Below are 14,460 nucleotides of genomic sequence, written 5' to 3'. Positions count from 1 at the left end.
CTCAAAACACGGAGCCAACGTCTACTCATCTTTTATTTGAATAAGTGACAGATACCAGAAGAGAAAATACAAACTCTAGAATTGTTTCTAGATTGAAAAAAAAGGTGTAAAACTGCTGTAAAGCCAACCAGATCCTAACTGTAAAATCTCAAAACTTTCCATTGCATCCTCCTTGTTGGTCCTTATTTCTCATGTATGAGGGATACTGATGAAGTGCCACATGGAGAATTAAAACTGAAAAATTGTCAGTGTCCAGGATGAGTAAATTACCCCGAGACCAAAGCTCTTTCTGGTCTTTAATAGCTGTTTAATAGCCTCATTACCATTTCAATATTTTGCTTTCTGTTTAACCACAGGCCATTTGTTGCAACTGTTACAAGCAAATTCGGAGTTAATGTATAAAGCAACCGTGCCTTATTTACAAAACCTTTGCAACACTAATGAGAATTAAGAAAAGTGAAGGATTCAGTGGATGGCTTGAGATTTCACTCATCGGAGCACACATTCATTTTCATATGCACAGAAGCCAACAGCCACAGTACCAGGGTATGCGTTTGCCAGCTAAGCCAATTAGTTATGTGATAACATGAGTGAACCATCTCACAGCCACTGGAGTTTAGTCAGTGCCATTGTGAGTGGCAGTCCCGTTAGCTGCACAAATAAACGCTGACACTTTAAGGAAACAGGTCTGGGCATATTTTCAAACAGCTTGTCTGATTCTGCCAGCTCACATTATTAATCTTGAATTTAGTGAATTTGTGGTTGCGCCCTCGCATGTTTTCAGGGCAGGAAAAGTATGACCGTAACACAATGCAGCCACTATCTGAATAACTGTGGTTTACGATAATGTGTCGTGAGACTGTTGGCTACTGTGCTGTTATGTCTTGAAATGTGGCCAGAGCCCCGTCACCAGGGAGGGTGTGTTCACGCAATGGCCGCCAGGTAGTCTTTCACCTCCGCTGGGGTGAGTCTTTTGAAGCCGGCCTCGTTGCAGATCCCCACCTCAATGTTCTCTTCTGTCATCTGACCCTCAAAACTCTCCTGTAACACAAAGATAGGGAGTGTAAACGACTGATAATACGAGGAGAGCGATTTCATACTTTTTTTTTAGAACAAACATCATACCTTTAGTGTCAAGATGGCTGTGTGGATGGCATCTTCCAACTCCAGATCATTGTTATACCTGCAGAACGAAAACAAAGTGATTATCGAACAAACTGTAAGGCCGTGTGTCCACCAAAGCATTTTTTGTCCAGAGGCCGGTGTGTTTACACTCCGCTACAAACACCAGCATCATGACGAGGCGCTGAGCATCTATTCTGCACTGAACCTATGGGTGTTTGATATTCATCATCTACGAGAGTACCTAAATTGTTGTTTTAACGATGTGTGAAATCGCAATATCGAGTATGTCCCCCATTTTGCAACACCAAAACAAGCCACACATTCACTGCATGATCAAGCATAGAAGGACAGACTACTGCCAGTATTGCCAAATTGGACTGTTTTTGCCAAAACATCTGGGCGATTTTGTCAGGGTTTTGGGTACGTTTAGCTCGGAAATGTAATCTCAATTCGGCAACCCTGAATCTCATGTTCATGCATCGCAACAACTAAGCAGGCTAGCATTGCTGCATGTATGGCTGAAGTTAAACATTTGTGGATAAACAATGCCAGGAGCCGAGACACAAACTGTACCAGCCTCCGAGTCGGCGTTAGATTTAATAGCTTAACGTGGCTCATCCTCACTCGCATGGAAGTGGTTAGGCTTCGAAAACACTTATGATGCTCAAAAGAAACAAATCTGCAAATTATGTCAGAAAGCGGTTGCAGCTTGACAACGACCTTTTTTCAACATCTGCAAATTAACCACCGCACAGAATATGAAAAGCACTGTCTGTCAGCGGGTCGACTGGCCAGCTATGGTACCGACAACAAAACATCTGACAACACAGCAGTTAAATGTGTATCCATACTCTAATATTCATGCCTTGTAGTTCAAATATGATGAGTACTGTTTACATAGGGGGGAAGTGTCAGTTTAAAATGTTCCTATGATAGTTTTTGTTGGTCGTTGTGCAATATTAGTAAATCCTATAAGCGACTTTGAAATAGTTTACATATTCTTGCACTGCTTGATCTCAATACTTGCACTGGTGATTTTAGTGTTTTTGTACTTACTTGAATGTCTCAGTTTTAAGTTAATGCCAATATTATCATTAACATCTAATATGCTATTAACAAGAGCGAGTTAGTACAATAGGTCTTTGATGCTTTTACAAACACATTTCTGAGGGATATTGTGTATACTGTGTATTATTGTTATCAGCAAAATCCCCAAAAATATCGGGCCATTCATTTTTGTCAGTATGGCACACCGTCAACTGAACGCTGCACGTTTTTCAACTTTGGATTAGAGACCAAGACATTCTACATGTACAAGTGCTGAACAACAACAACAACAGAGGAGAAATTATTACTGCCGGTCTCAGAGTATCCATGCATGAACCCACGTAAACCTTCATCTAGAGCAATGGCCGACAAGGTTACTTCCATGGATATTCCATATAATAGCTACCAGACACAACCAGCATCTCTCAGCTGAAAAACAGCCCGTCCCATCAAGTGCTTCCAGCTGCGTGTGTGTGTGCCGTTTTCAGCTAGGAACCAAATGCTTTGGTGGACATGGCCTGAGAAAGCTGTATCAAATACCTCAACTTTGTGCATTCACGGTGTACTGTATATTACCTGAAGTTCTTGAACTCTGCTCAAAATGGCATGACTATGCTAAAAAATATATGTATGAATGTCTCCAATATATACCATACATCTTAACACGTACAGAGCATCTATTGTGGGATTTTTGCCACTCAATGTCAAATATAACAGGTAATCTTACATGCATACATACATCTTATATTTGTTGTCTGCAACATATTTGGATTCTATTCATTGAACAAGAAATGGCTTTCATTGTAAAAATCTTACCTTTTCTCAAGGAATGTTTTTCCATTTACATAGTTCTTGCCCATGGCTGTGGCTTTCCATGCAAAATATGCACCCTGCCAGTCAGAAAAATACAAATAAAAATGATGCTTCTGACAGTATTATAAAGAGTTCGGATCACTGCAAACAGAGTGACTGGAATAAATGCTGAGCATGCACCAAACAGACAGGATGCTTAACTAAATCCAATACTTTAAGAAAGGGTGTAATTGATATAAGTATTTAGGGGAGGGTTACAGCACTTAGGCACTCTGACATCTCAGAATATGAAATATTAGTTTATGTGAGGGAAAGAATGAGCTGTATAATTACAGCAAGTTAGGTTTAGTCTGTGGTCAAATATATTAATATAAAACAATTACTTAACTAAATAGCACATTTATTGAGGACAACTGTATCCCAACAAATATTAAAGCTAGTAATACAACATACAGAGGGGTCTGACTGGAACAGGTAGGGTTGGTCTTCGTCCCATCCAGCTATAAGCAATGATACACCAAACGGACGCACTCCACTGGAGGAAAAAACAACAACAATGGATTAAACCCAAAAAATGCTGACTGAATACATTTTACCTCTGTATATAGGCACATCCCCTTTATATTTCAGTGTGTGTATTAGTGCATCTTTGTGTTTACCCACCCAGACTGTGTGTACTCCTGCATTACAGAGGCCACTCTCTGCACAAGCTGGCCTGTGGGGATTGGCTCCTGGTAAACCAGGAAGTACTGTTGCGCCAACTTCCGGGCTCGTCGCACTAAAACCCTGCAAAGATGAATTAACTCATTAATTTACCTGTACTGGTGAGGTTTAGTAGTCAGACAAACTCTGGAGGTGTTTTCTAGATTTCTCATACAAGACGGACAAAGTTCTGAATTAATTTTTTTTTTTTTTTAATTCTGTGCACACAAGATATGGATATGCACCGTACTCATTATCTAAGAATGACATTCATAAAAATCCTTGTGTTTGTGTGTGCACAAGGCACAGAACTAGCTTTAATCTTAACTCACACTGAAAGAAAAAAACCTGAGAAAAATCCCACAAGAAACATTTTAAGCTTTGTTAGTAAAAGAAAAATCGCCTCCACCAAGATTTTTAGCTTTCTTTATATTACAAATATCACTTTTCAAGAAGTGATTCTAAATTTTCAGACGTTGGAGCACCACATCTACTTCATAGTTGTCTGGAAATCAGGATATCAATCCAAAAACTTTATGGTCTGTAAATAAAATAGACTGGATAAGTCTAGAAATATTGTTGTTTTAGCTGTTTATAAACAATCTAAGCGCAGTCCGTCTTCACATTTGTCCCTCTACAGGGTGTTGTTGTTCTTTCAAACAGAGAAAGGATCCCCACCTGTAGTCAGGCCCCATGCCGCTGTAAACCATGCCTATGTGTTTAGTGATGGGCTCCACTTTATGGACACTCTGCTCATCATACAGAATGGACTTTTGTTTCTTCTCTGTTGCCAAGACAACTCCATTGGAAGCTGAGAATTAAAAGACAGTATCAGAATTAGTATCTTCACAAATCCTAACCAATCTAGTTTTTCTTCTAACCAGCTTCAGCTATATAATGTTATGATAAGCCCTTGAGGGTGTTGACTGCCTGGGTTGCTGCCCCCGTGTGTGTCAAGTTGGACCATTGTCTGCACTAGAATGAAAAAATACTGCAGACAAAAAAGAAAGACAAAACCTTTTTTTAAAAAGGTTTAAAAATCCTAATTGCACCCGACTCTCACACTGCCTTCCCCAATTTCCACATTAGTAGAAATGATTCTGAGTGCCAACACATCACACATTGTATACATTCTATCCATGTAAATATGTCTGCGTTAATTTACCCCTCATGTATGCAGTTTAGCATTATACACTTTTCCAGAAAGAGTCTTGTTGCATCATCTGATAACAAATAAACATCAAATAATGTAGTTTGTTTTCCCATTAATCAAAGTTTTGAAATTCAAACCATTCCACGTCCTTTATCAATAACACAATAATTATCAAAAGTCAGTGGTCCAGTTCAGATGAAACCCTACGGTTAAATATGCCTCACACAGCTGCAGGACTTCATACCTTTGATGCCCACGGAGGGGGCTCCGGCTGCTACAGCTGCCAGGGCATATTCAATCTGGACCAGTTTACCCGAGGGGCTGCAGGAACAAACACACGATGCTGATTCGCAATGCTCTAATCAACTGAACTATGTGCAAATACACAACTACTGTAATTTTAGTGCATTGCGATGAACAAAGGCGAAACTGAAAGCAAAAGCTAAAACAACGGACTCATCTGAGCTAATGTAGCTAACGTTAGCTGCTTTTAATTAGTCTCTAGAAGGTTATCTAGCGTATAAAACTGACCCGTTTGGGTCTATTCAGTAACAGGCTCACAAATACAACTATATGGGAAGATTTAATACTCTCTGTCAGAAGAAAGGAGTCATTTGACTGTTTAAACACGTTAGCCGACATGCTAACAGTGGACGATAGCTGATTCATTACACTCACGTTATCCGGGATGACAGTGCATCAACTCCAACAGCCCACAAAACCTCATCTTAATTAAAACCGGGAACTGCGCGTACACTTTATCAAACTCTTATTTAACAAAAACACCTAAATGCTAAAAGTTTAGATGCTGTTTTTAAAATTTAGTGGACATTTTGACAAAGTTTACCTGAATGTGGTGAGGGAAAAACTGTAGCCTCGTTCCGCCATCTTGTTCTTGTTCTTCTCCTCTGTGTGGACTGGAGCCGTGCAGAGCCACTAAAGAGTGTGCACTGCCCCCTATACACAGCTGCATGCACTACAAACCAGACATGCTGGGCTACTAAATGTAATAATTGTACTTTATTAATGAAGAATCATTCTACATTTTAATTATATCGGACCGATGCTAAAGTATGGCAATAATAGTCTGCTGCTACAATAATAGAGGAATTAGAAATGAATGTAGGACTTTTTATACATTCCCTTTAAACGTATGTTCTCTTCTAAAACATGTATTTCTTGAAATAGTTTATTTTACATCTTAAAAAAACATTTAAAAATAGAATAAAATACCGTATAATAAAGCAATATATTTTTTAAAAGCTGTTGAAACTATAACTATAAGAGACAATGGCAAAACTTAAATGAGTTGTTTTATTAGCCCATAATGAGGGCTCATAGAGGACAGTCTCTCCCCGGTTTGGATTTTGATGTACTTGGAAAACATTACCAACATTACTGTTTTGTTGAATTAGGCCTACTTACCACATTAAAGCAGGGGTTTTCACCTTTTGTAGACCAAGGACTCGCTAGCTGCAAGAGGGCCGGAGCAGGACCCCCTTATATTTATACAATTGAGTTGCATATTTATCTGCGCCTATAACGTTTAGGCTATAAAGTCTATACACATACATTTTTTACAGGCAGTTAAAAACAACTATTGTTGCAGAGTGGAGTTTAGAAAAAATGGCCACCAGATGGTAGTAAGACGCTAATTCAGCTTCCCTTCCACTAATTAAACAGAAGAAGAAGTATCGTTTGTTGTCGCTGTTTGATGACGTACTGTATTTCGGTGACCGTGAGCTGTTTGACATGTTGGACGGAAAGAAAGCGTGCTTACAACAACCATGATGAGTTTAGCCGCTTTAGTGCGCGGCATCCGACGCTCTTTGCTGCACATTGAAAGCAGACTTCTGCAGGCGGCCGGACTGGACCGACAGCTGGGTGAGTTCACTGTCCGGAGCTCAGGACGGCCGGCGGATAACACGCACTGTCCCCGACTGACTCACATACATGTACTTGTTACAATTTCCGCTTGGTTTCAACCTCACTGCTGCCTTTGAATACCACCTCTCCACAGTCTGTGGCCTTGTGTCTTTTTCCTGGACTGACTGACTGAACAGTAGGTAACAGTGTCGCACCTGTGTGCAGCTCCAGCGCTGGCTGTGAGTGGCCCCAGCCTCCTGCCTCAGCTCCACGGAGATGCGGACGAGCTGGAGGAGCAGCAGCCCCCTGGCCTCCTCGACGGCATCCTGTGGATGGCAGTACCCAAGAAGAGACGCAGTATAGAGATCAACCGCACCAGGAGGAGGGCTGACAGCAAACTCCTGAAAGTCAAGGTACTCTTTGGACCCTTTCAGAGGGTCGTTTCACCCCTAAACCAAACTATGAGCATTATTGTAAGGGGGCTGCCTAGAATGATTTTCAAAGGTTTATAGATATCAGCTGTAACTCTAACAGCGTGTAATGATTAATTATCAAGAAAGCGGCTGAAAGAAGGAGAGCTGTGAGTGCTTGAGTAGAACTAGTTGATGTTTAAATGTTAAGCGGATACTCTCTCTCTTCCTGTTACCGTAACAACAAGCAACAAACAGAACGTGACTTACACATTTACGCAAACAAAACTATAAAGACCGATCAGATAGGTAACGTTATGTCTGACACCGTCATGAAAAACTAAACATAGAGGCATCCAGGAGGACAGCTAATGTTACTCATTCTCTTCCTGTTTATCCGTCACTACGGCAACCTCGTTATTGGTTTCGTTTTATGAATGTACTAAAGTAGATTTAGTACATTGACCAAATTAATTTAAAAATAAACAAATAAAAAATAGATTTAATACATTGACCAAATTAATTTAAAAATAAACAAAAGCAGATTTAGAACAATGACCAAACTAATTCAATAATAAACAAAAGCAGATTTAGTACAATGACCAAACCAATTCAAAAATAAACAAATAAGAAGCAGATTTAGAACAATGACCAAACCAATTCAAAAATAAACAAATAAGAAGCAGATTTAGAACAATGACCAAACCAATTCAAAAATAAACAAATAAGAAGCAGATTTAGAACAATGACCAAACCAATTCAAAAATAAACAAATAAGAAGCAGATTTAGTACAATGACCAAACTAATTCAAAAATAAACAAATAAGAAGCAGATTTAGAACAATGACCAAACCAATTCAAAAATAAACAAATAAGAAGCAGATTTAGAACAATGACCAAACCAATTCAAAAATAAACAAATAAGAAGCAGATTTAGTACAATGACCAAACCAATTCAAAAATAAACAAATAAGAAGCAGATTTAGAACAATGACCAAACCAATTCAAAAATAAACAAATAAGAAGTAGATTTAGTACAATGACCAAACCAATTCAAAAATAAACAAATAAGAAGCAGATTTAGTACAATGACCAAACCAATTCAAAAATAAACAAATAAGAAGCAGATTTAGAACAATGACCAAACCAATTCAAAAATAAACAAAAGTAGATTTAGAACAATGACCAAACCAATTCAAAAATAAACAAATAAGAAGCAGATTTAGAACAATGACCAAACCAATTCAAAAATAAACAAATAAGAAGCAGATTTAGAACAATGACCAAACCAATTCAAAAATAAACAAATAAGAAGTAGATTTAGTACAATGACCAAACTAATTCAAAAATAAACAAATAAGAAGTAGATTTAGTACAATGACCAAACTAATTCAAAAATAAACAAAAGCAGATTTAGAACAATGACCAAACCAATTCAAAAATAAACAAATAAGAAATAGATTCAGAACAATGACCAAACCAATTCAAAAATAAACAAAAGCAGATTTAGAACAATGACCAAACCAATTCAAAAATAAACAAATAAGAAGTAGATTTAGAACAATGACCAAACCAATTCAAAAATAAACAAAAGCAGATTTAGAACAATGACCAAACCAATTCAAAAATAAACAAATAAGAAGTAGATTTAGAACAATGACCAAACCAATTCAAAAATAAACAAATAAGAAGTAGATTTAGTACAATGACCAAACCAATTCAAAAATAAACAAATAAGAAGCAGATTTAGTACAATGACCAAACCAATTCAAAAATAAACAAATAAGAAGCAGATTTAGAACAATGACCAAACCAATTCAAAAATAAACAAAAGTAGATTTAGAACAATGACCAAACCAATTCAAAAATAAACAAATAAGAAGCAGATTTAGAACAATGACCAAACCAATTCAAAAATAAACAAATAAGAAGCAGATTTAGAACAATGACCAAACCAATTCAAAAATAAACAAATAAGAAGTAGATTTAGAACAATGACCAAACCAATTCAAAAATAAACAAATAAGAAGTAGATTTAGTACAATGACCAAACTAATTCAAAAATAAACAAATAAGAAGTAGATTTAGTACAATGACCAAACCAATTCAAAAATAAACAAATAAGAAATAGATTCAGAACAATGACCAAACCAATTCAAAAATAAACAAAAGCAGATTTAGAACAATGACCAAACCAATTCAAAAATAAACAAATAAGAAGTAGATTTAGAACAATGACCAAACCAATTCAAAAATAAACAAAAGCAGATTTAGAACAATGACCAAACCAATTCAAAAACAAACAAATAAGAAGTAGATTTAGAACAATGACCAAACCAATTCAAAAATAAACAAATAAGAAGCAGATTTAGTACAATGACCAAACTAATTCAAAAATAAACAAAAGCAGATTTAGAACAATGACCAAACCAATTCAAAAATAAACAAATAAGAAGCAGATTTAGTACAATGACCAAACTAATTCAAAAATAAACAAAAGCAGATTTAGTACAATGACCAAACCAATTCAAAAATAAACAAATAAGAAGCAGATTTAGAACAATGACCAAACCAATTCAAAAATAAACAAAAGCAGATTTAGAACAATGACCAAACCAATTCAAAAATAAACAAAAGCAGATTTAGAACAATGACCAAACCAATTCAAAAACAAACACACAAAAAGCAGATTTAGTACTTTGACTAAATTAAATTAAAAATAAATAAGAAGCAGATTTAGTACAATGACTAAATTAATTTAAAAGTACATTAATAAAAAAAGATAATGATAAAGTAATCCTGTGTTTCCACTGCAGCTTTGATACACACACTTACCAGCAGCCGCTCCGTACTCCTTCACGTGACTATTCTGAATAGTTTTCTTGATTAAAAGGGGCACTCCACAGATTTTGCTGACTCTTAGATGATGGCAAGGGGCAGGGAGTTGAAAGCCTGCTCACAGAAGTCCTTCAAATCTCATTTCAGAACAATTTGAGGTCTTGATTTCGTAGTTTAATTTATCTGACTGCAGATATGACGCAATGCTGCAATGAAGTTCAAATTGTTTGATTATTCACTTAATGAATACTTTGTACTGAGATCAGTTCAGAATACAAAGATTACTTTGCATCTGTTTAATCACAATAAAGCACCCACTTTGATGTGAACAGTTAAATTGACTGTATATCTCAACATTCAAGGAAATAACTGTTAATAGCAAGAGGCACACATCTCTCTGAATCACAGATGAAATTGCACATTTCAAATTCTGTATAATTTATGGTTGTTTTCAGTGTACAAGTCTGATATAATATGCAATCATTTTTTAACAGCTTGAAACAGATGAGTACATGTTAACATCTGATATATTAGCTCATCACACATATAACTGTATTGGTTTATATGTTGGCCAATAAGTAACAAGAAACTGCTGTGCTAGAAATGTCAAATATGTGTTTGAAGACATTTAGAAACAGTCGTGTCATAGCATTGTGTGACTCTCTCTCTCTCTCTTTCTTTCTTTCTTTCTTTCAGAACAACATCGAGCCATGTTCAGAGTGTGGCCACTTGAAGCAGAAACACATCCTGTGTGGCTTCTGTTATGCTAAGGTGTGCAAGGAGACGGGTCAGATTCGTCAACAGATACAAGCGATGGAAGGCGGCCCGTTGAGGGCCCCGACTGTTGAGACTGTCGTCCTGTATGACGGTGAAACGCCAAGTGAGCTGGACAAAGACAAGAGGATTGTGGAGCGGGCCAGGAAGAGGCCTGCCTGGTTCAGCTGAGCTATCAGTGCTGTGTGTGACACATACCTTGAGTTTGAAAAACACAGATTCTTTATGTGGTGTAGTAAACGGCATATTTTGTCCAGTCTGATGTTCAGTTCATGAAGGAGGCTGACGCACCCGTGTATCAGTTGTTTGGTAAGCACTGATACCAGGAGCCTTGATAAGTACATACTCACTTCTCTCTGTGAACATAACTACTTTAGGGCTCACAGCCACAAAGTCCACAGAGTTTTTGTTGTCGGACAAATTTTGTCATTGTTTCAACTGTTTGTCATATTTTTGACGGAGATTAACTTGCTGTGTATTTGAAAGTTTGACAATAAATTCATTCTCTGAAAAAATAATCTTATGTTTGTGCTTTGTTCACCTTTTAAAAATATATATGAGACCATGCAATGTAGAGGGCACTGATTGCATAAGTGAAATCGTTTTTTTTTTGGTTGAAGGAGAAAAACTGCTTCCACTTAAGGATACAGTGAGAAATAGTTGGTATGAAGAGTGCTTATTGGCAGAATACATGGGGATTAAGAGTGTTGGCGCCCTCCATAACCTTTTATTAAGATTACAACCTTCAGCACCCTCGGATTAGACATGATTTGCGTGCTCCAATTCCAACTCTGAAATGAATGGAAAATAGGCATAACCTGTTTATCAGTGTGACACGTGTTTTGTCTTAGTCGAAGATGGAGATGATGAATGTGATATACATAAATGATGAGTATATAGATACTAGTGTCAAAATATATTCATACTCATTATCATTTTTTTATGTGTAAAGCGTCTGAGTACTGAGAAAAGCGCTATATAAAACTATTATTATTAAAAAACAATCATTCCTATCAAACATCATTCTACATTAAATGACTTGGCCCCTCATGGAAATCTAATTGACACTTCAAAACTTGAATAGATGCCTGTTTTTGTTTATGAATGTACGTTTGTGTTGCCCCAGCGACGTCTATTAGTCATAATTCAGCATCAAGCTATGTAATACTGTCTCTTGCTCGCAGGAACAGAGTGTTTTTGCTGGGACTAGTCCAACATACCTCTCAGTGCCTCAGCAACACCATCATACACCCTCTGATTCAGTTTCACCCTCATGTTCGGATGAAGCTTGGGTTGCCAGCGTCATCCTGAGCGCACAAATGATTAAATTGATAGAACATTCACGTCTTCAAATGAGCTTTATAGAAAAAAAAACGTATACATTAATCAAAAGGGCACTGAACTGTCGTGTGGAATCAAATTACTTTGTAAGCAAGTATACATACAGAAGTCCAGCAAGGTTCTTAACATCCATCTGTCGTAACTGAAATCAAATAAGATAGTAGAAGTGCATCTGCTGAACTCATTATTAACTCATTATTCCACAGGGAGTATGGAGGTGCAGATGAGAGTAAACTATTCACAGAATCACATGCACAGTGTCCATGGTGCCAGAGAAGTTTTCTAAAAGTCTGTCACATGAATTGTACAGTCTTTTAACAGGATTTTAATCAAGGAACTGACATAGGTTTTGACTGATGAGTGGGATTGTGACTGTCAGTCAGTGATCTGATGTCCGTCAGCTGTTTCGCTCCTGCCACATGTGCTCTATGTGAGAGTCATCCGAGGAATTGGAGGATATTTACTTTGACCTGAGGGGATGAACCTTGGATCCATGTCATTCAAGCAGGTTAGTCATTTCAAATTTTAATCATAGTATGAATGTAAAAACATTTCCTCAAACCTATACCTCACATGCACACCGCAATACAGAGAGACTTCTACAGGTAGGTGAAACAACACCAGTGAGCAGGGGGTTTCTTTTGCTTTCATCTGGTTGACTCATGTCATGGAAAGAGCTCATTTTCAAATGAAAACCACCCTTCAGGATGCCTCGAGTGAGCACATTCACTACAAAGTGATGCAGCGGTGTAAAAATAGAAACAAGACTGGATATTTAAGACATTGCCAAGCACACTCACATCTCAGACTACTTAGTTCCCGCAGACATACATGAATTGATAATGTAACATGACTCGATCTCTTGTTGTATCTGTTTGTCTTGAGTTGCATGACAGTCAAGTCACACAGGAGTGAAAGAGGACGCTTGTCTTGGCACACGCTCGCTTTTTGCATAGAAGTCACTGACGTTCACACTCCTGACACAATCACACCATGCACTGTGTGGACAGAGGAGGCTGCTACCTGGTGAACTCCTGCTGTGATCTGCAGGAGGAAAACCAGTGGAAGAAGGAGAGCTACCAAGCATGCTGGCTGAGTCTGGTCCTTGAAACGAGACCACAATACAAGTAAGTTGTTGAAGTTCTGCTTAATTCTAGTTTAAAGTTTTGTATGATTCACTGCAACACACGTGTTTTCTGCTGTATTTTCTCCTTCCTGCTAATTTGAACTTAGTTTTTATTTGTAAATGTATACTGCTCAGTATGTTATGACAAGCAGCAGGACAGAGGGTCAAGGACCCATTATGTGTCTACTGTAAACACATGACATGGACAAGCTGTATTTGGACTTGGAGGGTAACATCCATGATTCACATACAGTAGGGCTGAAAACTGCTGCTGCGCTGCTTTGTTCAGGTTGACGCTTTCAGGCAAATTGCACTTTATGACCTCGTCCTGATCAGTGATGTCTCTGCAGGTATGTTGCTTGTGACCACAGCAATAAAACACCTGTAATATGTACTGTGGTGTGGTCAAAAATGCGACCAGCTTCAAATTTCCAACTAATCGAGAGCAGTGAGGCAGCAGTCTCCCTCTTGAATAATTGTCTGCGAGCTACGTGAAAGAATTTGAAAGAGACACGATGATCACAGCAGCAGTGTACTTTGGTGTGTTACAGATAGTAGATTAAAAATCATGGATCTGGTGTGTGTAATGTGTTCCAGGCTGACTCTGTCAGAGACAGACGGCCTTCGTAAAGAGAGTTACAAGCAGCAACAGGTGATCCACTTCATGGTCCAGAGGAGTCCCAGACAGACACTGAGGCTGGGCAGCAGCAGCAGAGAGATGACAGAACACCAACTGCCCTTCTTCCAAACCAGCAGGGACCTACGTCATGATGCAACTACCTTTGGGTGCACAGAACCAAAGCCTGTCATACTAGGGAAGGGGAGTAATGGAGGGGATAAACAGGAAGTGAGTGCCATAACTCCGGACACGAGCAAGCCCGTCAGAGCGAACTTCAGAGCCTCCAGTCTGATGTCCTCACCGAGGGAAATCTCCCTGCAGAGGAGGGAGTGAAGCAGTGAGGTGGAGAGAAAAAAGGCCAGAGAAGCTAACATAGCCTTTGTTATTGTTATTTACAAGCACCAGTATTAGTAAATTCAAATGTTTTAAGATAGATTTTAGATATCTCCTCTGGAGTATTAACTTATTTTAGAAAGAGAGTTACTGGATTTTCTTCTAATTCAACTACTAAATTATCTTTAAAAAGGAGGAATCATTCTGAATTGATGAATTCATAGATCGTATGCTATACTTTTCAAAAAGATAATGATAAAGTCACACTCTGACACAAATCCTTTACAGTGATTGCAGACTATATTTGTCAGCA

At 38.0% G+C, this 14,460-nt stretch overlaps 3 protein-coding genes across 3 annotated transcripts; 2 read left to right on the top strand and 1 right to left on the bottom strand.

The window, feature by feature from the left end:
• Positions 1–15: 15 nt before the first annotated feature.
• On the bottom strand, positions 16–5,744 carry psma2a (proteasome 20S subunit alpha 2a). The gene is made up of 8 exons (XM_083917592.1): positions 5,688–5,744; positions 5,085–5,161; positions 4,366–4,498; positions 3,649–3,771; positions 3,439–3,520; positions 2,989–3,062; positions 1,126–1,183; positions 16–1,041 (listed from the first exon to the last, which is right to left on the bottom strand). The coding sequence occupies exons 1-8, from the start codon at positions 5,726–5,728 to the stop codon at positions 925–927; spliced, it is 705 nt and encodes a 234-aa protein (XP_083773718.1). The 5' UTR covers positions 5,729–5,744; the 3' UTR covers positions 16–924.
• An 823-nt stretch (positions 5,745–6,567) lies between these two features.
• On the top strand, positions 6,568–11,235 carry mrpl32 (mitochondrial ribosomal protein L32). The gene is made up of 3 exons (XM_083918859.1): positions 6,568–6,724; positions 6,932–7,119; positions 10,651–11,235. Exons 1-3 carry the CDS (start codon positions 6,628–6,630, stop codon positions 10,897–10,899), a joined length of 534 nt encoding a protein of 177 aa, XP_083774985.1. The 5' UTR covers positions 6,568–6,627; the 3' UTR covers positions 10,900–11,235.
• Positions 11,236–13,062: 1,827 nt separating this feature from the next.
• On the top strand, positions 13,063–14,147 carry LOC310950960 (telethonin; the record flags this gene model as incomplete). Its single annotated transcript, XM_083919002.1, has 2 exons — positions 13,063–13,196; positions 13,793–14,147. The coding sequence occupies 2 exons, from the start codon at positions 13,063–13,065 to the stop codon at positions 14,145–14,147; spliced, it is 489 nt and encodes a 162-aa protein (XP_083775128.1).
• Positions 14,148–14,460: the final 313 nt, after the last annotated feature.

The sequence above is a fragment of the Echiichthys vipera genome (assembly GCF_963691815.1).
Source record: "Echiichthys vipera genome assembly, chromosome: 8".
NCBI classification, from domain to species: Eukaryota; Metazoa; Chordata; class Actinopteri; order Perciformes; family Trachinidae; genus Echiichthys; species Echiichthys vipera.
Note: the sequence above shows the minus strand (reverse complement) of the source record. Positions and strands in the feature narration are given on the sequence as shown.